Source organism: Arachis ipaensis, chromosome B6 (assembly GCF_059453495.1).
Source record: "Arachis ipaensis isolate K30076 ecotype BB chromosome B6, ASM5945349v1, whole genome shotgun sequence".
In the NCBI taxonomy this organism is placed as follows: domain Eukaryota; kingdom Viridiplantae; phylum Streptophyta; class Magnoliopsida; order Fabales; family Fabaceae; genus Arachis; species Arachis ipaensis.
In genome coordinates this window covers 146455437-146479904 of record NC_142441.1, presented here as the reverse complement: position 1 = coordinate 146479904, position 24468 = coordinate 146455437, and the positions used below count along the sequence as shown (strand labels likewise).

Sequence of the window (24468 nt, the reverse complement as noted above, 5' to 3'; positions counted from 1 at the left end):
TGTCGCTGAACTGGAGGCCGAGAACGCTCGGCTTAGGGCGCGGCTGGCATCTTGGGACACGTTGCACGGCCGTGGATAATGTTTCCTCTTAGGTCTTGGGCGGACGGTTTGCTGTTTCTGGGGTTTCGGGTTTGTTGGTTAGGGTTCATGGTTTACGGTTTCAGGGTTTGTGGTGAAGGGTTTATTATGCATCTTTTTGGCTCGTGACGCTAACGTTTATCTTCTTATTACGTTATTATGCAATACTTACACTCTATTTCTGTATGCGTGGTTTACAAGGCTTGGCACAAAATTTTTTTTGCAAAATATCGTTACACGCAGCTTCGAATATGAGATATGATTTTCATTGCATAAATAGTCATAAAGCTTGGCGTTAATTTGTTCTAAATCACAGTGCATTGCATGCAATTGAAGTTAAACTTAGTGCATGTCTTTCCACGTGTGGTTGCAATTTTTTTGGAGATATAAGTGTAACATTTAATACGGAGTAAATCGAGGAGCACACAATGTTTCTATCGTAAATGTGGTAGCCGAAAGGGTAGAAACTAGAAAGTGTTTTGGGTAGGTTGTGATTTGTGAAAACGGATTATGGACATTAATGCATTGATTATGGAATTTAATTAAGTCCCTCGGGAACTGATGTCATGACGCAGTGTAAAATTTGAATGGAGAGGGTGCGGACATGGTCCATGGGTCATTCTTCATGCGGTTTGGTGTTTGGTGTTTGGCGTTTATGTTGTCAAAAGACGGTCATTTTTCTGTTTGTCCTTTTCTAGAGTTATTAATAGGGTTGATAATAACAAGAAAATTGGTTTAAAAAATTCCTCCACCAGACAGTATTGTCAAGACTTCAAATGGAACATAAATTTTTTAACATTCTTGGTTAGGGATCGCAGCTAAGCAGTGTGTAAAGAGAGGGCTACAGCTGCTGCAGAAAATTTCATCAAAGGTTAAGATAATATGCCTGTTTGATATTTAATAATCTAGAATGTGTTAGTATAATGAACATGATTAGGTTTTTGTCTTTTCTGGATATATGATTTATAATTAATATTAGAAAAAACAAGGATAGCATTGTTTGTTGATATTTAGCGTACATGAAACAAACAAACAAATAATGAATTTTTTTTTAACGTCTTCGCAGCTATAGTTATAATAATAATAATAACAATCGTATTTGTATGTAATATTAATCATAATAATCATAACAATGATAAATTTAATAATCATAATAGGTTATTCAAAGCATGTTAATCCAGAACCAAGTTTTTCCGAAGATCTAAATTTTATCCTCTTTTTAATAATAGAGTAATATTATTGTACTAAGAATAAAATATAACTATGATTTCAATTTTGGAAAACTAGCAATTGATATAGATACTTCTAAATTAAATGTTTAAATTAGGTAAACAACCTTCAAAATTAAATGTCGAACATAGTTACAAAGTGTCTTTAAAATTTTAAAAAGTAACTGTTTATATAGATCACTCAAAATTTAAAATATACGATCTTAACAAAATAACTAAAAATTTAAAAATAAGAAGCTAAAAAAAATTGTTGATAATTTATAATATTCACTTGCAAATAAATAAAAATTAACAAAATTACAACCTGCGCAACTTACGCAAACTAATATTAACATTTTGTGTCCCATAAGTATGAAAAAAAAAACGACGATATAACAAAATTTATGACTGAAGTTATTTTCTCTAAATAGTAAAAACAATAAACATACAAACCAAATAGGTGTAAACCAAACCCACGAGTATTGTGAGTGTCAAAGCTCAAAAAGTTAAATCTATACTGTCGGACACCTAATGATTCCCAAAATATGAGCATATTGGTACGACGAGTTAAATCTATAGTAGTTATTACCCGAATTTAATTTCTTAGATAAGTATTTGTCTTATCTTCAAATCAAAGGTTATTTATTATATAATAAGAGTTAAATGTTGTTATAATTTAAAAATTAAAAAATTACCAACATAATTACATCACTTATAATTACGTTTTTTAATTATTTAACTAATACAACAATATTAAATTCCTTATCTATCGCAATACATAAAGCCAATACAGAGAGTTGACCATGACTAAAACTGCATCACATTTTTTTTTTTGTATATTAACCCAACGATAACCAATTTAATAAAGCAAACTATATGGACAAAACATAGATAAAATTTGTTTTAAAAAATCGAATAAATTCCCACTTAAATGAAAACAGTGTTGTTAATTCTATTAACTTTCCACTAACATGCAAACCAGCTTTGTAACTTCTATAACCATAATAACACATCTTCCATTATCTCCATACACAGCAGACCCAAATTTACTTTTCTATGTTTTTCTTGCTGTTTTGTTCCTCTCGTATCTTCAATTCTCTCGCATGCCTCCTCTTCCATTGGAATCATCCATTGCATTTACAAATTTCTTTTAGTAACTAATTTTACGCATAACATTCACTTATATCTCTTCTTCTCTTTTCTTGAGTTGTCTTAAATAAAAGGAAATTAATTAGAAGCTAACATATGTTTAACTGGTGATGATAAATAGTTTTCCTAATAGATCTTATTAGGATATGATGTATTCATTTACATTATATTTTGTTTAATTTTAGTTTTGGTCTCTGTTTGTATATTCTTGTTTTGCGTACGTCTGTTAATACTGTACTCAGGTGGTCTGTCAAGCAGCCTAGCCTTATTTTAATCATTCATTCTTTACAAATTTCATTGTGTTTAACTGCAGTTGCTACATCCACGTATATATGAAACCTACACTTTTTCCTCTTTAATTAACTTACCCAATTAATAGTTTCATCATTCTTTTTACCTTTTTAATTTTCCCCCACTATTTCACGTACAAAGATAATGTTCTATATTTTTTTCTTACCAAGGATGATCTTATTTTCTCATCTCGAATGTATTATTTATTTTCTTAAATATCTAAGTACCTATCAACTAGTAATTTATTAAAGATGTTCGATATAAGATTTAAAAAAATTATATTATATTTATTAGCATTGTGTATCTTCCAAAAGAGGGTTTTAAATATGAAAATAAATTTATAATTTTATTCCAAATTAAAAATGATTGCGAATATAAGTACACTTATTATATAAATAACTATTTTAATAATAAATATTAGTACGTCTTTATCTTGATTGTGTTACACATAATAACGACGTAACTATTTAATTTTTTTTATGTTAATTTATCTATTGCATATTTTTTACATATATTCAATCACTTAAAATTTTGTATTTTTTTATAACCTATTCCTTAATTATTCAAATTAAATTTAGACTTTAAAAAAAATAAATTTATAAGTATTATTTAAACCGCATTTCAAAATTCAAAAAAATTGTTGAATAAGCAAATAATAATTTGAAATGGATCAATTACACTCAAAAAATCTGACTTGCAACACATGGATAAAGATTTGTGGCCCATGAGGCACGCCACCGAATGGCTTCTAATAGAAGACTTCAATGAAGGCTGAAGGCACATTCTTCCAGGCACTGCACCTCTGAGTACGTTACCTCACTTAATGAATTAGATAAGATTCACAGAAGACATCCGCTGGTTTCGCACGCTATCCACTCTGTACGGGTTCTTGTTCCTCAGAATATCCCCTTCTTCGTCTGTGTTGGTGCCCTGACGAACAAATGGCCGAAGCTTCCGCCAAAGGTGATTGCCTTAGGGTTATCAAAGCGGCAGGAGACCCGTCGCGGCCCATGGTAGGTTAACGATTCCGATTCTTTTGTTGCGATTATTTGTCACTCTACTCTCCCCATCTTGTTTTAACTCTGACGCCGGCTCCTCCTGTGCCCTTATTTGCAGCGTTTGCCGTTACCGAATGGGCTCCTCCCCAAAGATAGCAACCATCTATATCTCACGGTCGCCGATGGGTCAAACCATACTTACAAGATTGCATGCAGCCCCATGGGGTGGAAAGAGATCACTCTCGGTAGGGGATGGCAAAGGTTCTACCATGAAAACAAGCTACAACCATCTAACATTCTTCTGTTCAAGCACAAGGGCAGAGACGACTTCAGCGTTCGGATATTTCAGTCACCCGGTGTGGAAAGGACGTATGATACGTCCGGTGATGACTCCGGCGCCGTCACACCCCCCAGAGTGCCAAGGAAACGTACACCCGCTACTCAAGCGCCCCGGCGTCGATCCGGCTGTATCAATGTCCCTAGGAGCGCAGCTGCAGCTGAGGTGGAGCAGACATTTCAGTCCGAGCACCCCTTCTTCATCATGCACATCACAAAAAGACTCTTGGCCATCCACTTCCTGGTAATGGCTTTCCCCCTCCACGATATATACACCTGTTTCATTGTCGAGCCTTCGGGACCACATTATCTGTTTTGTTCCCCTGCTGTTCCCTCAATTGAAAGTGAATTGGCGGCCAACGAGGTCCGCATCAAATGTGTCTCTTTCGTGGGTGCTTACTTTGTTTGCCAATGTCGCTTTGTACGTGGGCCATATGTTGTGTCTTGTGCTGTGTCTTTGGTGTCAATGGTTGGCTATCTGCTGGGGCAGTTTTTGTCTTCAAATTCATTACTGAAATATGCTGCCAATGGCTGTTGTTGTCAAATAGTTATATTCATTACAGAAATTTGTTGGTAATGTATGTTGTTGTTAAAATCTTAAATTGCATTGTTTAGGGAAATAGGCAGCACAATGCATACTAATTGTTCATAATGCCATCTTCATCAGTTGTGTTTGAATTCTGTTTGACTTCATGCACATTGCAACAAATTGTGACACATGTACTTAACTCCGTATCATTCTCCATTTTGGTTTGCCCAGCCGAATGTGCCGCACTTTGGAGACGACGTCAACGACGATGCCGTGGTCACTCTGAGATGGGGGGAGATCTCTGTCCGGGCCGTCTACGGAAGATACGTTGGCCAAAGAAGGCGCAATTGTGGCAGCATTAGCCAAGGGTGGGCAGAATTTTTGAGAAAGTGCAACATAACTGTGCCCAAGCTAGCCGTGTTTGAGATCTCCAGTACCCAGCCAGACGTGGAGCTGTTAGTCCAATTTGTTGATTTTGAATGAATCCCGTTGGGTCGAAAAACATGCTTAATTTGTCACTTTGGATTGCCTATTTCAATTTGTCAAAAACTTTATGTTCTGTGTTGTGAATGCTGATCTGTTGCTACAACTACACTTAACCCATTTTGTGCATGATCCAATGTTCTGTCTGTTAAGTAGGTAGTTTTGACACAATCTATATTCCGTAGATTAGTTTACAATTTCAATACGCACAGCACCACTGGTTAATCTCTACATCGCCACAACTGGCTTCCTCTATCAACGTAAAACTGCACTGTGCTATAAATTAATTAGATTTTCTGTGGAAGAAAGAAACTTACCCGTATATAATGGTTCAAAAAATGATCGTCGCGCCGTTGTATCGCACGATATTATTATCGAATTAACCATCTCTTATGGCTGTTTCCCAGTCTCATTTCATCAGGGCATAGATGATATATACGTTTACGGGTGGGTAGTTGCCATGATCTTTACTTCAAACCATGGGGGAATGCAATCAATCAAGGCGAATGTCGCAAATGGATTCAAGCATGTGTAACTTCGAGTCCAGCCTACTTATCTCTTCCAGAAGATGCACACTTTTCCATCTGCAAAGCCTTAGCACGAAGAAAACAAGGGGTGGGTATTTAGGTGTCGTGGCAATACATGGATAGCCTGAACTACATGCTGTTGCCAAGACACCAAGTTATGCGACGCACACTCATGCCAGTCCCGTCGACAAACGGCTTCGAAGGCGCGCCGGGCAGCCAGGAAGCAACGTGGACCATCCCCTCCCAGGAGTGCCCTACCTACAAACCGAACCACTGCGATACTAGATATGGACGCTCCAAGTTAGGTAGCATTAATTGAACGATATCCTTTCTTTGCGGTGTAATGAAGTGTAGTTTTGTTCGAATTTCCCAGTAAGTGGTTTTGATTTCATTGTTTTTGAATTTTTTCATTTCTTTCAATTTTTTATTTTACGTTGTTTCAAATATCTGATAATTTGTGATTATCAGTGACATGTCCATGCATCAGGTTGCAGCGGATAAAACATTCGGAGTGGCCAAGTTTGTGTCTGGGCCAAGTTGTGGGTTATTTGAAGTATGGGCCAGACTGGTGTTATTGGATTATGTCAATGCTCAGTCTCCCTTTGTTTAGGATATGGTCTTATTGCTTTATGAGGCAATGTGAAGGATGACACGTGAAATCCACTGGGAGGTTGTGGTACGTGTTCACATTGGCGTGATTGGGTGGCTAGGGTTGTGATTCAGGATAAGATTGCGTTATCTTATCCGAAGACGGAAAGCTCCTAATGGGTTAATGTATTAATTTCCAACCCATGATGAGGGATAATAAGTAGCCTAACCCCAATTCAAGACATTCAGAATCAATGGCGTCCTCTGCATCTGTTGTATCATCCCTTGGGGTTTGCTGCCTAAGTCGTGGGGCCTATCTTCTGTCTACAATCAGGTGTGTGATATTTATGTTTGTTGCTGTCAAACTTCGTTTAAAGTTGGTTAATCCGAAATCTGTTTGATAGAGGCTGAGAGAGATGCAGTCCGACACCTTAAAAGAAAGATAGTTACTTTGTCAGACTGGGTTCATGAAGATGAGTGTAACTTGTTGTGAAGGTCTTAGAGAAAGCTAGCAACACAATTTGAGAACCTCAAGTGAAGTATTGGATAGATGTTAGTATTCATTTTTTTGACGTCACAGTTAGGAACCTGATTATATTTAGGCGCATTTGGATTGGTCGATGCAAAAAAAAAAAAAAGAGTCTTTTACAAACTTTTAATCAAGGGATGCATTTTAATTGTGTTCCTGTACTGTGTATGTCTGTTAGGTTGTAAAAAACAAAACAAAACAAAAGTCGTTTCTATACAGCTATATCATGTTGACTGTTGTTTTTGACATTCATACATCAATATAATCACTCATACATTCATTACATCAACAGGCACTTCCTGCTGCATGCCTTAACAGTTCAAAGCCTTATTTGCAGGGATGGATAAGTTAGTAGCTTGGCGGGAGTAAATAGAGCTTTATCTATAAGCAGGTGATGTTACAGTTTGTATTCTACCTAGTACATTGTTTATAATATGTTGGCATGGGTTTTGTTCCTGTCGCGGTCTCCTTTCTGAGAGTTTAAGTTGAAGCAAGCAATTAAAACTTGTTGCATCTGGGATTTGTAAACTTGAATATTATTGGACCTACCATCCGGGGATAAAATAGAAGTAAAAGGGAGGAAGAGAGAAGATTTTAGCGTTTGTTTGAATGAAGGACGATACGGAGCTGTATTGTTATCGGAGTTAAAGGAAGACTATTTCGTTGTTTTTGAGTACAACGGGGAATTCAAATTTAAATTCACGGTGATTCATTTGAGTGACTCCGAACTTGATTATTCAAGTTTGATACGTTTCCGTGAAGATCACCGCCGTATGGGAAATAATTTTCCAATTCACATGGTGGTGATCCTTAACGGAAACCTTTGAAACTCGAGTAATCAATTTCGGGAGCAGTCGAACGGATCTCAGCGGCTTTAAATTTGGATTCTCCTTTGTACTTAAAAACCACGAGAAACTCTTGCTTTGGTTCCGATAACTCTACAGCTCTGTCTCAGGCCTCGTTCATTCAAACACTATAATTTTCGTTCTTGCTCCATTTTACTTCTATTTTATCCCAGTTGGTAGCTCCAATAATATTCGTTTGCGCATGCTTTTCATAAGTCTCTGTTTATAAACTTTCGATGCAACCTCGTGATGTTGCCAACACGGTCTAACACGATTGTTGTTTGCACGATATCCAAGTGGACTGCATGAAATTAGAACTTTTTTGATTTATAACCTTTTATCCCGTCGACCAGTTACGCCATAGATATTAACAATGCAGTAACTCTTGTTAACGTGAACGTCTTTGTTACTGCCTTTATGAGGAGGAGGCATATACGTGGGTCCAACAAACCGCTACGTGCGCACCAAGCGTATATGGAATAGACCAGGAAGAATATGAATGTCATGCCTCCATGTCGGTTGGTATTTGGGTTGGAATCATGTTTTCCTCGGGCATGAAGGACACGTTTTGCAATTTGAAATGGCCAAATTTCACATTCCGGAGAGACATTCTGCGCAACATGAAAAAGGGAATTTTGTTGTAGAGGTACATATATTCGCTGGCCACAGGAGGCCACCCATATACAGCTTTTTTGCTCTGGTCTGTTGTGTTATTTGCATCTCTCTGCACAGTGGTCTTCCGTTTATACAATTTTTATCTCAAATGTGTGATTTGCATGACAGGTTGCCGTTGAAAGAAGTTCTCCATTCATCAGATAATGGTGGATCTATAGAGGAAATGTGGGTCTGCTACATGTGTAACAACCCTGTTGAACTGAAATTATCTCATCCCCAGTGTTCGCTCCAAGGAAGAAATACATTCTCCGTCGGATGCATGAATGTTGGCAATCTATCTAGCAATCAATTACGCTTGGAATTTTACTTGTAAATTTCGTGTCAACCATGCCATTCCTTTTCATCATCACGATTTCATCAAGTCTCGTTTTCGACTTCCTAGCAGGGCTGAGAGATGAATTCAACTACTTGTTGTACTACGTCCTCCACATTTTCACGTCTCGTTTAGCATCTGAAGCAATTATGCCTCTCCTTGTAGTTGTTTATCGTTTCCCTCTTTGCTTTTAATTATGTAGAAAATCTTCTCTGCATGTCACTTGTAGTACTCAACCAGAGGGAACCGAATTTAGTGATTGATTTGGCTGACGTGCTTCGTTGCATTTTGAAGTTAAATCCTTGTTGATGCCTTTTGCATTTCCTATATATGTTTTGAGGTCATCGTGTATTTTTTTTGGTGGCAGGATATTTGTTGTCAAATTCTTCGTCATTTTTTTGAAGTTTGGCTCATTCACAGTCCACGATTGCACCACATCTTAAGGTGCTCGTGTTAATCTTTTGTTCATTTCTATGACCTACCCAGATCATCTTAGGTAATGATATCGCGATAAAGGATACAGTGGAGTTCCCACACACTTACAAATCTGATTATTGCATGTTTTTCGTTTCAACGATCAGTTTGTACGCATTACGTTGTTTACTTCAGGCTGAAGGTGAGTAAAAATCAAATACGAGGTAGCAGCTGAAATGTGGGAGCATCTCTCGCACATTTATGGCATATTCATAGGATATCAAACATCAGCAAAAATAGGTCTTTTTTGCTGCCCCGCCATTGTAATTTTCGAGCTTTTAATAGATTATTAGGCCAAACTACAAAAGATGCCAGTTAATCATGCTTGACAACACAATCGTTTGATTATTAAAGCTCACGAGAGTATTTTCAAACCAACCACCGCTCTGAGCAGTTTCCCAGCCTCATTTCATCAGGACAAGTTAAGATGTTGGCTGAGGGACAAAATACTTCAAACATAGCATTGTCCTTCTTCACTAGGACCAAGACACACATACTACCAAATTACAAACACTAGTGAACCGTACTAAGTTGCAACCACGAAACTCGTAGGTCTGGGTAGTTGCCATGCTTTTAGGTTCAATCTACGGGGTGATGCATTCAAGGCTATTGTCGCAGATAGATTCCAGCATGTGAATCTTAGACTCCAGCCTTGCTATCTCGTCGTGAAGATGCGCGTTTTCCCGCTGCAAAGACTTAGCAAGAAGGTAGTTGAAGTCTCTGATCTCATTATCAGTGTTTGCTAAAAGGACCCTCAACATGCTGAAAGCAGCGTCCTCCCGCGCGTCATCCTCCAGGAACGTGTACCGACCCTTCGCCCGGACGTCTGGCCCAAAGGGGTTTCCAGGGATTATAACATTGAATGCATAAATGGGTCCCAGCTGGCGGTGAAATTTTTCCTCACGGAAGAAACAAGGGCTTGGGATTTTAGCGTCGTAGCAATACATCAATAGCCAGAGCTCCATGCTGTTGCTAAGGGCGAAGTGATGCGACGCACACTCATCTGCTGGAATCAATGGTGCTCCTGGTGATGACAACAAAACACGATGAAGCTGAGGTGGTGTTTGGTCCCTCATAAATCTATGGGAACGTTGTTATGAAGTTGTTAAATGGTTATTATGGATACATTCATGGAAAGGTATATCAGAGACTTACCACCAACAACAGATGCAATGCGTCCGTCGGACGTTGGGATCGTTCGGGGTGGCAGCGGCTGCGATTCCGCTGTGCCTGTCTCCGCCATAATTTCTATAGTGGCCTCATCGTCCGCCTGCAGCGCTTCCATCCTTGCTTCATAGGCGTGAAGTGCGAGGACGTAACTATTAAACCCGGTGTACTCCGGTTCGGGGTGGTTGACGATCTGCCTGTTGGCTTCTTCAAAGGAGACGTATACCCCCGTGTTGTGTCCCTTCGTTACAACAAAAAATGTGAACTGCTGCATGCTCCGCTCCATTGGGGCCGGACAAGCGTAGCTCAGTTAGTATTTCTGGGGTTTTTGGGGGTAGGATGATGTAGGGAATGAAATTTTGAGCGTTTTTTCCTACCCTCCCACTCAGCACAAATAATGCCCTTGTAAGGTTAGCTTGACTTCCTGAGGAAGCTTTGAAAGTGATATTTTTGATAACAACACCCAAAAAAGCAGGAAGACAGCGTAATGTCTCTTCAAACGCGTCACATCATATTTTTGGGGATGAATGATAGGTCTGCCGTTATTCGACAAGCTTGCCCTTTCCAGATCATCTAGGAGTAGGTAAGGAAATACTTGTGTACCCACGCAGTTTGCTTGCAAAGATATGAGCATTGGTGGCCCACGGAGTCTAGCTAGGGGGGAAGGAGATTTGGGTTCAAGTCCCGGTAATGGAAAGACGTCAGGAACCACCTCATCGTTGGTAATATAAGGATGTGACATGAGGAGATCGCACTCGTGTGTTCACTTGAGCACGAATACAGATGGATCCTTTGACCAACGATTTTTTCTATAGTGCATAACGAAAACCTGTGTGCAAGCATGTTGGTGTCAACCGATTTTTTTTGTAGGAGTTGTTTGTTGTAGAGTTTTTTATAGCCTTTTATCTTATGACATTGCAGATTCATATTTATTTTTAGAGAGACTATTAGGAGGGTTAGGTGTAATTTTATTGAATCAGAAATTATATTAATTATTCGAATGTAAGCAAATTTAAAGTGTTACTACTTTAGGCTAAAATGTAAAGTGTTAATCATATTTGAGCATTTAAAAAATAAATAAATAGTTGTTGTATCGAAATTAACATCATTTAAATTAAATTGAGTATATAATGTACAGGGCAATAGAGAAAAATATTTTTTCTAGGGAAGAAAGTTAATATACCATGTTAACAACAACGACCAAAATGATTTTTTTAATATTAACATTTTTAATGTGCGCTTAACAATCTTAGTTAGCTTACGGTGGAAAGTAAAAGTAATCACGGACAATATAACTTCCCCTCATTCAGTTGTGACGACTTCTACGAGATAAAGCGGAAGGGGTCAAAGGACAACAATTCAAGTTTGACATTTGTAAAATTATGAAGAAGATGCAAATTTTTTTTTTGTGTTATATATATATAAGTAATTTCAGTTGGAAAAAATATTTAATTATAACAATTTAGCACAAATTAGGCACTGCTTGTATGCGAAATACCGACTAAGTTAGCCAAGAAACTTGTGCGATTAAATTACCCATAAAGGTTCACTCAATGAGCATACTCCGACAACACTCACATGCACGTCGAACTCCTTATTCGGGGATCGAGTTTTTTTTTTCAATGGCATTGCAACCGTTGTTCCCGTGACCGCATCGGGCATCCAACCGGTCAGGTAACTGGGTTACTGGGTCCCTGATTCAACTAGTTGTGTTTTGTAATATATATACTGATGAGCATATAGAATGACAGGTGAATACCCCCCAGCTTGGAGGCGTTGCGTGTTTGAACCTCCCAACGAGAGCTGGGTTCCACAACCCCTGAATTCATTTGTTGGATTTTGGGGAGAACCACAGTTTCCTGCCGGCTTTGTTCAGTTTGTATGCCGGGGATTGCGCGGGTTGAATGATTCTTCTACTAAAAGAGTTTGCCGAATTAGGCAGTCTTAAGGGTCGGCGTTTTATGGCCAAATTGGCATCGCCGGTTTGGTCATTACAACTATGGTTATAGTTAAGCCTTCACCGTTATCGGGGTAATTTATTTTTTGACTCGAATTGTCATGATTTTTTAAAATATTAGACTAAATTTTATCATAGAATAAAATAGTATAAAAGAGTCAAAGAAAAGAATATTAATGTAGGGTAATTATGATTCTAAAATTTTTCATTTAATCAATCATAAGTTGCTTGAGTAATGATCATTAACTTACAAGTGTAAGCAATTATTAAATAAAACTTAACGAAAATAGATTTATGATTAATTTTAAAGTTATCTACTAAAATGATTTTTTATATACAAAAAATTTATTCATTACGACTTTACAAAATTTGTGAGTCTATAATTTTATTTTATTTTTTTTATTTATATACGGTTTGGTTTAGTATCGCTTTATTGAAGAGGTGTTTGTGCTTTTTAAAAGTACAAACTCTTCCCTTTGTGTTTGAATTTGCCGTTTAAATATCTGTCTTTGCTAGTATTTTTAAATTTTAAAAGCAATTTTGCGTAAGATAAATATTTTTTTTTTTGTGTTTATTAAAAATATTTTTTAATAAAAATTAACAAAGAAAAATGATACACTTTTTAAGAAGTAGGACCGAACGGATCTACTGACATCGACGACGAGGAGCAGCGACGAGGACCGAACGACGAGAAGCAGATGAGATATAGCGACCGAACGCCAAAGAGCTGCGGCGATGGCGAGGAACAGCGGCAGCGGATGCCCGTCCCCTTTTCTTTTCCGCATTCCTTCTTACCTCTTATTCTATCAAAAAACCCACCTCCCGAGCATGATTAACTCTCCCCCTGTTCCCTAACCTTTAAACTGTTTATCTTTTTTTATATTTTTTTAAATAATGTTAATATTACAATAAAAATGAAAGTTTTCGGCAAAATAAAGATTTAACAATTAAGATAGACGTTTAAGACAATTTTGTAGCGAAAAAATACCAAAGATATAATAAATTTTCAGTTTCTGTGTTAGAGGCGAAAATCGTAAACCATTTTACCAAATTAAGTCTCCATATATCTTTCCCTTATAGATGTTAATTAATGACTTAAAATTTAATTTTTTTTAATACAAATTTTGCACAAATACTATTAATAATGCACAAATTTTATTTTATTTTTCATAAAAAACCTTTATTATTTATCTATTGTCAAGTTCTAAGTTATTCTTCATAAGTCCTGCTCATGAGCATTGTTCCTATATCGTAATTTAGTTAACAAGAATGATGAAATTAAATTATCTTTTTTCCTAAGATTTATTAATAATGAATTTATTGAAAATTATTTTACTACATATATTTCATTAATTATTAAATATCAGAAAAAATTAACTTATTTTGAAAATCTATTTTATCCTTATAAATTTAGCACATTAAATTTAATACTTATACTTTGAAATGAGTTTAGTTGATAAAAGTAAAATATCCGTAATTTTATTTTTGTACAATTCTTTATTAATACTATTATAGTGGTGCTTATTTGAATAATTAAATTTAGCTTATACTAGTCTTAAAATTGTCCTATTCATTGTTCTAGTCATGTAAAAAATGTATATATTCTAAACTTATTTTACAGGCAATTAATTAGATTAACAATATATTTAGTGACAATTCCAGTTAATATATCAATAGTCTGTTTTCAGCATGAATAGCTTCAAAATTAGGTATTTTTGTATAATTAACACACATATGAGTTTCGTTATTTAATTTACAGGGATGGTTATGCTAGATAATGGTAGAGGGGAAAAAAAAAGAATTTTTATCTATCATCATGGATAGTTGAGCAAATTATTGATGTCGTCTTTTCAATTCTTCAAATTTATTATTGTATCGGAAGGCTTTAATGTATTATCGTAACCAAACAGGAAGTGTTAATTTTTATCCACTTGGTTTTTTTATTAAACCGCATTGTAACCAATGCTTAAAACATTAAATTTGTTCCAAAATTCTTTCAAAGGGAAAAAATTTGTATGGGACTTATTGTTGTCATAAATGATGAAAAACGATTTCATTATTCTGTTAAAAGTTTATGTGTAGTTATAGTGAACCATTCTAATTGGAATTACATGAATATTATTGTATGCCTATAGGTTTATGTAGATTAAATTGCGCTTTAGTTTCAGCTCCATTATTTATTGAGTGTTCGCGAACCAAGGGAATCGCTTGGTTGCATCCATGGACCTCAGGAGGGGTTTTATGTGTGTCATCCACTCGTTGGAAATGCCAACATATGAAAGGCATGACTTTTGGTTTTCTTAACAATAGAAAGGGATACAAGGAGTATAGAGTGACCAAACAATAAGGAGTATTTCCACAAGGGCATTGGGTTTGGTAGCACAGAACTAGCTGGGTCAACCTGATAGGGTCACATCAATCATTTTTCCCTTCCCACGCTTCACCCCAGGGATCTCTATAAAATCAAATCTTTGCTGAGCCAAGTTGGAAACACAGAAGCAAAAAGACGCCTAACCCCGGTACAGCTACCAATTAGGAAAGACATACAATAGTCTCAAACAGCAGATGGCTGGCATGGACGACTATGAGAATCAGCTAGAAGACTCCGACGATCCTCACACCAATGATGCGTAAGTAGCGTTTTGCTTTCCTGTAAATTGCTTCTTCGATGTTGGCATTCAGAAGCAACCATGTTCTTCGCCCCATTCGGGATGTCAAAATATAATCTTTCTTCCGTCTTAAACGGGTTGTGGCATTTACTAACAATCTACACCTTCTCTTCCAGTGTTGTACCCGTGATAGATATGGGAACCGTCCAAAGCGTCTCGGTCGCAGATGGAACCTCGACGCTTAATCTCGAGCTGACGATGAACGTGGTACTAATGACACTTTCCTTTAGTTATGTCTCATCTTAACTGTTGTTTAGAAACGATAGGTGGTTAACCTTGTTTTGTAATCTCGATTTTGGGTATAGAGCGCTAATGCTGGTCAGGGAGAAAACCAAGCCGAAGATCCGAAGCTCCAACACGATGGATTACTTCTCCTCGCAGTGAAGCTGCTCGAGGTACGTATGTAAAATAAAATTTCCAAGAATCTTTATCCACACTAGCTACGAGGAGAAACTCATGAAATGTGCCTGGGTTTGGAACAAAGGGAGAACCGTTATCAATAAGTATAGGGCATGCCCTGTGTTGGTGAACATGTGGTGATCCCGTTTTCGTGACCAAAATTTTGTTTCGAGTGATTGACTCAATGGACAATGTTTAGCCACGTCAACTTGTCTTATCAAACCCAAGTTTGACCCATAATATCATGAAGGTTAGATTAATAACTAGGATTGGATTGTGATATTCTATTTTTTTTGTGTTTTGTGGTTTGTTGACTGAGTCCACAGAAGATCGATGCTCGGACAGTGGCTTTGGAGGAGCGCATGTCGGCACTGGAGTGACCCATGTGCCAAACGGGTAAGTCCGTCACTGAGATCCAGTCAATACTGGCGACCCATGGGGGGAGCCCTACTGCAGCGGCCACTTTTTCATCCACGCCTGCTGTGTATACAGCCAGTGTTGATAACCTCCTGACTGAAACCAACATACCAGCTCAAAGGCAAAATAAAGCACCAGTGACTAACGACATTGGATCCTTAGCAGAAACAAAGAAGATCTTGGAAAAAGGAAAGGGTTTGGCCCTGTCGAATGTTATGTCGTCGCTAGACATAATCATCCCAAACTCTCCTGGTTTCGACGACGACGTCATCATAGACGAGTCACTCTCAACTCCTCGCCCTACTAAGGGCAGGAACAATTCACTCTTGCCTAAGCGAACCCTTGCGCAGTATTGGTGCTCTGGTGTGGCTAAGAGGACTACCACCTCTGGGGACACGACACATGACTCAGTTGACCGTGTTTATGAAAAAGTAAGTTACATCCTTCAGAGCTCCACTATCAGCCTTCTTTAATCTTTTATATAAATTGCTAATGCATGAAACCTGTGCGGTTCAGATTTTCAGGGACCTACCCAGCATGTCTACGCTTGATAGTACAACAAAGGTGTGTGAGATGTTCTCGATGCAGGAAACATGCCGCATTCCACTGAAAATTCCGAAACTGGAAAAAATTGACTCTAACCACGTGACCGGAGAGGAAGAGATGGACAGCTGGAAGAGCGCAACTAATGAGCATAATTGCAACGCCAATGTTAATGGCTCGTCTTTAGGGGATGGGAGTGCATTCAAACCTTATGGAGGGGTGAATGTAATGCAGTCTCCCGTGCTATTAATTCCTCTGGTAAGGATTCGAACCTCTAAATGCTTAGAGTATAAACCATCACGCATTTGATTTCTTAGTACCATTTTTAAAGTGAAGAGATGACATTGAATGGGTTTTGGTTCAGGGATTCCAAATGGTTTTTAGGCCAACAGTCCACATGGACCTGACAGTTGAAGAAAGCAAGATGGCAGCTTACATTTACGGAAAAAATGACCAATATTTGTAGGCACAAATTCTGGTTATTCATAAATTTAGAATGTGTAGTATATTTTTTCGAACATATTCTCGGTAATGATTCTGATGTTTTGTTTCACATATTCCAGGGAAATTTTGTTCAAGTTCTCAACACTGGAAGTCCCAAGAGCAAGATTCCACTCCTTATCGCCGGTTTATATGCCCAATGTTGACGTGAGTTGCATCCAACCGTGCCTCCCAAATAAGAAAAATAAAACAGATGGGAATGCTAACACCTTTGTTTTGCCTGGTTCAACAGCTTATGAACATAATCCTTATGAGCGCGTCCATGAGAGCATGCCAGTATTTGCCTCCTCGTGTTTGGTACACACTTTCCGTGTTTGCTGAGGACGTCCTTGCTATGAGGCCATTCGATATCATTAGAAGAAAATACATGAACAGATGGATGCCGGCAACTAGTCGTCTAGAACATGTTGTTAACCATCTCATTCACTCCACATTTTAACTTTTTCACTCAAGTTATAACCTATGATTGATCCTTCTTTGTTGACAGGTCTTGGTCCCAGTGTGCGAGCCAACATACACATGGTATCTGATGGTCGTGGACGTTAAGCATGGAAGGGTGTACTGTCTAGATGTGACGAGAGCTCCGGAGCACACGGAGCGGAGGGAACGCAACATGAAAACCATTGTGAGTGTTATCGAATTTGCCCAACATTTTGCCTCCATGCAAAATGCCACAAGTTTTACAGTTGTGAGTGCGACTAACATTCGGTTACGTGTGACCATTCTGACTTTCTTGGATGCAGCTACTAATGCTCAGCCAGTTTTTCAAACTGGAATGTAACATGCTGAGCTTTTCCCATGTTAGTTCTGATCCAACCACTTGGGGACCAATTAAGTATCCCGATGGAGTCCCAAGTTACCCTGAATGGTAATAATTTTGTTTCTTAACGTGTCACCTCACAAACCCCAGTGCAAATATGATTGAAATGTGATTGTCCGATTTTGCAGCAACGATTCATGTTTGTGGATTTTGAACTGGATTCAAACAGAGGGAAAATTCAAAGTTTCCAACCTTCCTTGGCAGGTATGTGATGCCTTATGTTACCATGTGCCTCTATTAAGGATTAGATGAATTTTTACCGTCTCCCTTTGTTAAAAGCAGATGGACCGGCTCAAATTAAGGATGAAAACCGCAACCAAGATTGTGCTTTTGGATCGTAACGAGGCCAGGGCAACAGTGGTCTCGAAGGCAGACGCAGCGTGGAAGAAGCTAGTTCGCATAAAGGAGTGAAACACTTTCCACATGTCGCCAAACGATGCAACTCTGGAGCTTTTTTGTTAAAGATAACCCTTTGATTTTAAGCCTGGAAACTGAATTTCGTAGTAGTAAACTTTTTTACTGGTGTCGTTAACTTATTTTGATTTAGTGTAGTATATCTACGTCTGCTTCTATATGTGTATGATGGCCACTTTTGTGTGTGGATGCTAGTGGTCCTGTCGACAGACTAGAGCACAATATCCACACCCCCCAAGTTACGGCAACTGTTATTGAAAGGGGGTTTATGGCCAAAACGAGTTTGTACCCAGCTTGTGCCATTTTGCTTTGCGTTCATGGCATACATGTTTGACTTCTTTTGCTTCAAAACTATGTTGCCCATAACTAATTATATTAAGTAATGAAGTTATTGCTAGTTTAAGATTAATAGCAGTACTTATCCCCACTCTCCATATGTTACCCGGTGAATGAACAAGAAAATGGATAAAAACTGTCAGCTGACTTTGGTCATGTTACTTAGGAAAAGCTATAAGACTGATATCCAATTGTTGGTAAAGAACATGTGCAGCATGACCATGGTATGAAATGAAAATCATCAAAACACTATGGGCATACAAGTAACATGTAGTTGTAACTTTTAAATAACTTGGTTGGCACCAATCAGGATTTGTTTATTGTAATGGAACCCTAAAACCTGTTTGCACAAATTTCAAAAATAGTTATGTGTTCGTTTTTAGAACACAGAATAATTACCAATTATAATTATAACAACAAAACTGAGGAAACAAGCAAGATTAGTTTACTTCTTAATAACGCTAGCTAATTTTGTTTAGTCTTTATTGTTTATTACTAAACTAACAATATAATCAAAACATGTTCATTAACATTAATTTTTTAATACTAAACTAATAATATACAATGAATAGAACGAATATTTATTTGTGATTTACGGAAAGACAAATTTTTTCTTCTAGGAAAACTTCCATCTAAATACATTGCTATAATACATATGTACAAAAAACTCTAAGGGTTTACATTAGCAAAATCAGAAGTTTCATGCATCGACACTGACCGCAGAAGGGCAAAATCATTGTGAAAGTGTAGTGAAAATCCAACTCAGCAGAAAAATCCCGTTGGATAATGGAATTTATAATTCGAAGCCACAAGGCAGCATTGGTTATTACCAATAAAAGGGAGTGAGGCCAGAGTGAAACATTGTAGCCATTAAATAACATACAAATTATAGTTAGCAGTTTATGATTAAGAATATCCACATATGCATACATAAGTTCTCAGAATAAAATGCAGTTTCAGCATAACATGTTCTTGGTTACAGCATAGTTGGAACAACAGCTCACAAGTCAGTCTACCGTCGTCACACTTCTCCATTCGAAAAATGTTCCCAAATGTAGCCAACAGCTTGACATGGATTTTCAGGCTGCGTTTTATCTCCGGCAGCGACGGGTGCCTGTTGCATTGACAAGAACGTCAAACTACTAAACTGTTAACACCAACATAATGAAGTGATAACGGTTGGTAATGAAGCATGAACAATAGCAGTGACTAAATACTGAGTGTGCACTCGGTAATAAGCAAGAACAATTTGGTAAGAAAGCAATTTAAGAAAAGCCCAGAAGGGAGTTTTGACTTTAATTTTATTACGACGATGACTGCTCCATCCCCATCATCATTACCATATTGTATGCCTGCAAAACTGGTTACTTGTTAACCCACAACTCAATGGTAAACCCAAAAATAACACATCAACAATCCCCTACGTGCATTAATTAGTATGTTGATTTTCTTTACCAACAGACTTATTTTTCTGAATATTGGAGATAAAAAACATTGAGACACCAATTAATGAAATAACTACTGCTGCTCCTGATACAGTATTAATTTAGTTACAGGAAATAAATTGCATTGGTATTGAACCTTTTTATGGAGTTACTGTTATTGGTAACGTGTCATAGTAAATAGTCCATGCAGGAAATAAGTTAGGCGGTAACCTTTGATCGCTTGCGTTTATTTATCCCAGCAGATGATTTATCATTCCTTGGTGAAGGTTGTGCGCCTCCGTTGGGGCATCTAGTCCTCCGGTGCCCTAGCTTCCCGCATGTGCTGCACTTTCTTTTGGTTTTCAGGGAAGACCCACATGCTTGACTCATCCGACCCGTGCCTTTTGTTCTAACACGAATCGGGTCCTTCACCCCGCAATCTTGTGCTGCTGTGAGATCATCCGTTGAAGGTCTTAGGCCGTTCTTTATTTCAAGGAAGAGAGCATCACTCAGAAGCTTCTTTGAGTAAAGCTTGAAGTCTTCATCACTCATGCACGCAACACGCCCTAAACGCTTACAAAGCTGGGAGAAAGCACCCACTCGTGTCCTATAGGTCACACTTCGGTCAACAGTGTGTTGCTCAACACATTGGTTATGGACCTCCATTTTGGCTGCCTTAGACCACCTGCGCAGCACAAGGCTTTCAGGGATTTCCACTAAGTCAAGCCTAACACACACGGAAAGGATATGCACACAAGGAATACCAAACGACTCCAAACGCATGCAGGTGCAAGTAAATCTGTTCGCGACAGGGTCCCTATAAACCTTCCAATTCATCTCAGGCCTTTGATACTTCTGGAGAGTGTATGCATGAGGGTTCTCAGTGTCATTAAATTCACAAATTCTAACACGAACACACCGTTTCAGGCTATCCCGGAATCTGAGAAACATTTCGCGGGTGAACATCGTCCACCTGGACTTTTCCAGCTCAACAAACTCTGTTTGTAGCACAGGTGTTCCGTACCATGAACGAAAGTCTAGCTCGTCCTCGGTGTCACGCAGAAAATCCACACACCTTTGAAAATTTCTGACAAATTCTAACACCCCGTACCTGCTCTCGACAAACCTCCCAAGTTTGGCATGTAGTGACTCGCACCTAGAGGTAGTCCGGACTCCAGCAAAAAATCTACCGCGGATGTATGCGATGGCCCAAGCGTGCTTTTTGGTGTACAAGTCCTTAACCCACTCAACCTCCCTAACACCGCACTCGTTGAGCATTGCCTCCCAATGCGCTTCGAACTCATCGATTTCCATATCTGCCAACATGCAGTGTCTAAACATTTGTGTGAATCTCGGGTCGCTTACGTTAGCAGTCGCGTTCCTCAGCAGATGCCAAGCACACAACCGATGATGTGCATCGGGAAATACAGACTGGATTGCTATCCGCATGGCCGGGTCGCCATCCGTGATGACCGATTGCGGTGCCTTACCTTGCATGCATTCCAGAAACTGGCGAAGAACCCAAATATATGACTCCTGCGATTCGCATGAGACCATTGCTATTCCAAATACGCATGTCTGGTTGTGGTGGTTTACTCCGGAAAAGACTACAACGGGTAGGTTGTACTTGTTGCGGCCATACGTAGCGTCGAATGCTAGCACATCGCCGAAAATCCCATAATCTTCCTGGCAACGACCGTCGCTCCAAAACAAGTTGCATAGGTGTTGCCCTACCCCCAACTTGTAACGCCAAAACATTTTCCCATCCATGCGTGCCAGACCTTCCAAGTACCTAATAGCCGCACTTACATCTCCGCCTTGCAGACCTCTCTGTTTCCGTATCTTATTATACATATCTTGCTTTGTGAATGTTACCAGATTAAAGCCCCCCAGTTGTGCTGCGAAAGACTCATAAATCTTAGGTATGCTAATCCAAATCTCCCTCATGCTTGTTAGCTGAGCAACTTCTACCTCAGATATCTTCCTGTGTGACCGCAGATAATCAACAAGCTTCCCATACGCAAGTTCGTGGTTATGCTCCTCGACAAAACGCGAAACATACCACCTCCCACTGCCGTCTTTCCTCTTTATCCTCATCTCCGCCATGCATCCGCATCGGGTAACGACCTTATGCTCCCTTTTGCGATCAACCTTTTCCAACCATTTCTTCTCTCGAAATCCTTGCCTATTACAAACAAAAGTGTACCGCACGATCTCTCCGGCAGTGTTTCTAACCGTCTTGCCTCGCCGTGATGCAAAGCCCTTTAGTCGGCTGTAATTGTTATAGAAGCCGCCTGCCTCCTGAGGTAAAGAGAACTCCATTTCAAGAACATCTTCTGCTCGCAACCCATCCAAACCCAAAAATCCGGGCAACATTGAAGCACCCCTTCCTTCCCAATCGGATAACTCAGCATCTTCCTCCACTCTCGTATCAAACATTGTGTCCTGAAGAATAAAGACAAATATTTCGCAATCAACTTCATTATGTGGAATGAATTCTGTTTAAATATTGCATATCCATGCATATTAAAGCTCTTGCCCATCAAAGCCTTTTATTTTAAATTAATTTCAAATTTAATTTTGCAAATGGAATGTTCATAGGCACTAACATGGTTATTAATTCAGCCCTGAAAACTTGACCTGAAAAACTCCTTTCAGGATTATAAGATTACTATAATTATAACATTGTCATGTTATAATTTAACATACAGTTTACCCAGCCATCATAGTGGTTGGCCACAACAAGATCTTCATGCCAAACTATTTAATAAAGGATTTGCTTGTCGACTTTCATTGTTACAGATGCAAGTAGTGCATATTTCTTTAAAATGTGAAAGTTCAATTTTGCAAACTTAACAGATACTACAGCCACAGCTAACTTAACAAAAAAACACCAATCTAGCATTTCTTCTACGCATCAGACTCATCAAATCATAGTCACCACATAGAATATTAGTTCTCACAACATAACCCTCACACCTGCTAAGAGTACAACCAACTGCATGAACCATACCACCGATATGGTGTATCAGACCATTCCCATCCAATTAGGTCCCACTAACACACTATAAAAACAAAATGGCACGTATACCCATCGTACCTGTGCATTCGACATACCACCATTGCCCTCCATCCAGAACTCCGCAAGAGGCTCATTCCACATACACGAATCCTTCCAAAACTTGCTACTTGATGCCATTATTACCTAAAAGACAAACATGTCAAACTGTAACAAACAATAAACAAGGGATTGCACAAACTTCTTTGGCACTTACGTAGATAAAAAAAAACCGTTACTTTACAACCTCATCTACTATCCAACATGATTCCAACATCCTCACAGCATCCACTTGCCAACTACAAACAAAGACTTCCAATAACACCACATGCATTACAACTACCACACAGAGAAGCAAACACATTCACCACTACCTCCTAACATTGCTACCAATACAGCTACAAACCAAGTTGTCACAAAATAAATCCCGAAGGATTTTACACAAAAAAAAAAACGAATTGTATTAATCATTCTTTGCAGCAGCAAATTCAGGGGCTTGTCACGGGATTAAGAAACAAACTTTGTTACCTCAATGTTTTTCAAAACACAATTTATGCTCAAACACCTAATGAGGTCGAAAATGCGGTTAAAACAACATTAACACATCGCAGAAGTTTTCAACAAGATCGTAAAATATTTATCTCGATGGAGAAATTAAATCGAAAACGAAATGAAAATTGCCAGAGTGAGTCTCAAAGGTGGACGGACTTACACAGGACGATGGGAACACCACGAATCCTCATATGCTTACATAGAACTTCAACTCAAACCAACAAATTAAGGCCACTATCATTTTGGCCAACACATTTAATTAAAATAACTTTCAACCGCAAAAACATCATCCTTTTCAGCTAACACATAACATTACTTCAACAACGATAAAAACATTCGGCAACAGATTCAATTTAGGTTAATGAAATCGAAAAATAGTTAAAAATAAATTAACATTCGCTAAGGGACGCTTACTTGCCCGGATGACTACCGACGGCGATGGTAGCTGAGAACTTAACTGATCGGATAAGCAAAGTGACAACAACGACCACCACACCACGGACCGGTTGCAGGTTTTGTATGCTGGAGCTTCCGGGAAACCAACAGCAGGCAGACAGTGACTGACCTTCAGAGCCTCACGCCCTACCGCGACGAGCTCCACCCACCACCGGTGACGAACGACCTCCACTCCAAATAACTTTGTCCCCAGGTTAGACCTACCCAATCCTTAGCCGCCGACACTATTTCCTCTAGGGATTTGCTCTTCTTAGGCCCACTACTGCCCCGTCAAAAGCGTCAATAAAAAAGGACTAACCCACCAACATCGTACATCGGCTGGCTCACCTATAAATTGGCTTCATTTTTTCTATCGGCTGATGCCAGTCACCTGCCCCTATGGTGACTTTTAAATTTGTTCTGGGAATATAATGGATATTTCACAATGTGCTACAAGACAAAATGTTAACCTTTAACCTGACCGTACATAGATCTTCAGAGTTCCAATAAAGATGCCTGGACCATTTAAAAAGTTTCCTAAATATTATATAACTCATTAATGTTACATAAAGATAATTTATCAACTGTATATATTTTTTTAAGGTTTTCTTTTAATTTTTTTTTTCAGAAAAAGACAACGACTACGTATATAGAGTAGAAGAGAATACTTAGTCATTCTTTTTAAATATTATATAATTAATTATTCTTAATAATTTAATACAAAAAGTCTTTTCTAGTAGTAGTTAACTCTCT

The 24468-nt window shown here is 38.5% G+C and overlaps 1 protein-coding gene across 1 annotated transcript; it reads right to left on the bottom strand.

Moving 5' to 3' along the window:
* Window positions 1-19889: 19889 nt before the first annotated feature.
* LOC107647645 (protein FAR1-RELATED SEQUENCE 5-like) lies at window positions 19890-23112 on the bottom strand. Its single transcript, XM_016351708.2, has 4 exons — window positions 23072-23112; window positions 22976-23027; window positions 22771-22875; window positions 19890-22115 (listed from the first exon to the last, which is right to left on the bottom strand). Exons 1-4 carry the CDS (start codon window positions 23110-23112, stop codon window positions 19890-19892), a joined length of 2424 nt encoding a protein of 807 aa, XP_016207194.2.
* Window positions 23113-24468: the final 1356 nt, after the last annotated feature.

Coding starts and splice junctions, on each gene's coding strand:
- LOC107647645 (XM_016351708.2), bottom strand. CDS start 23,112: ATGTTAGGAGGTAGTGGTGAATGTGTTTGCTTCTCTGTGTG. Junction 23,028..23,071: donor TGTGTTTGCTTCTCTGTGTG/GTAGTTGTAATG, acceptor CTTTGTTTGTAG/TTGGCAAGTGGATGCTGTGA. Junction 22,876..22,975: donor CATGTTGGATAGTAGATGAG/GTTGTAAAGTAA, acceptor TTTGTCTTTTAG/GTAATAATGGCATCAAGTAG.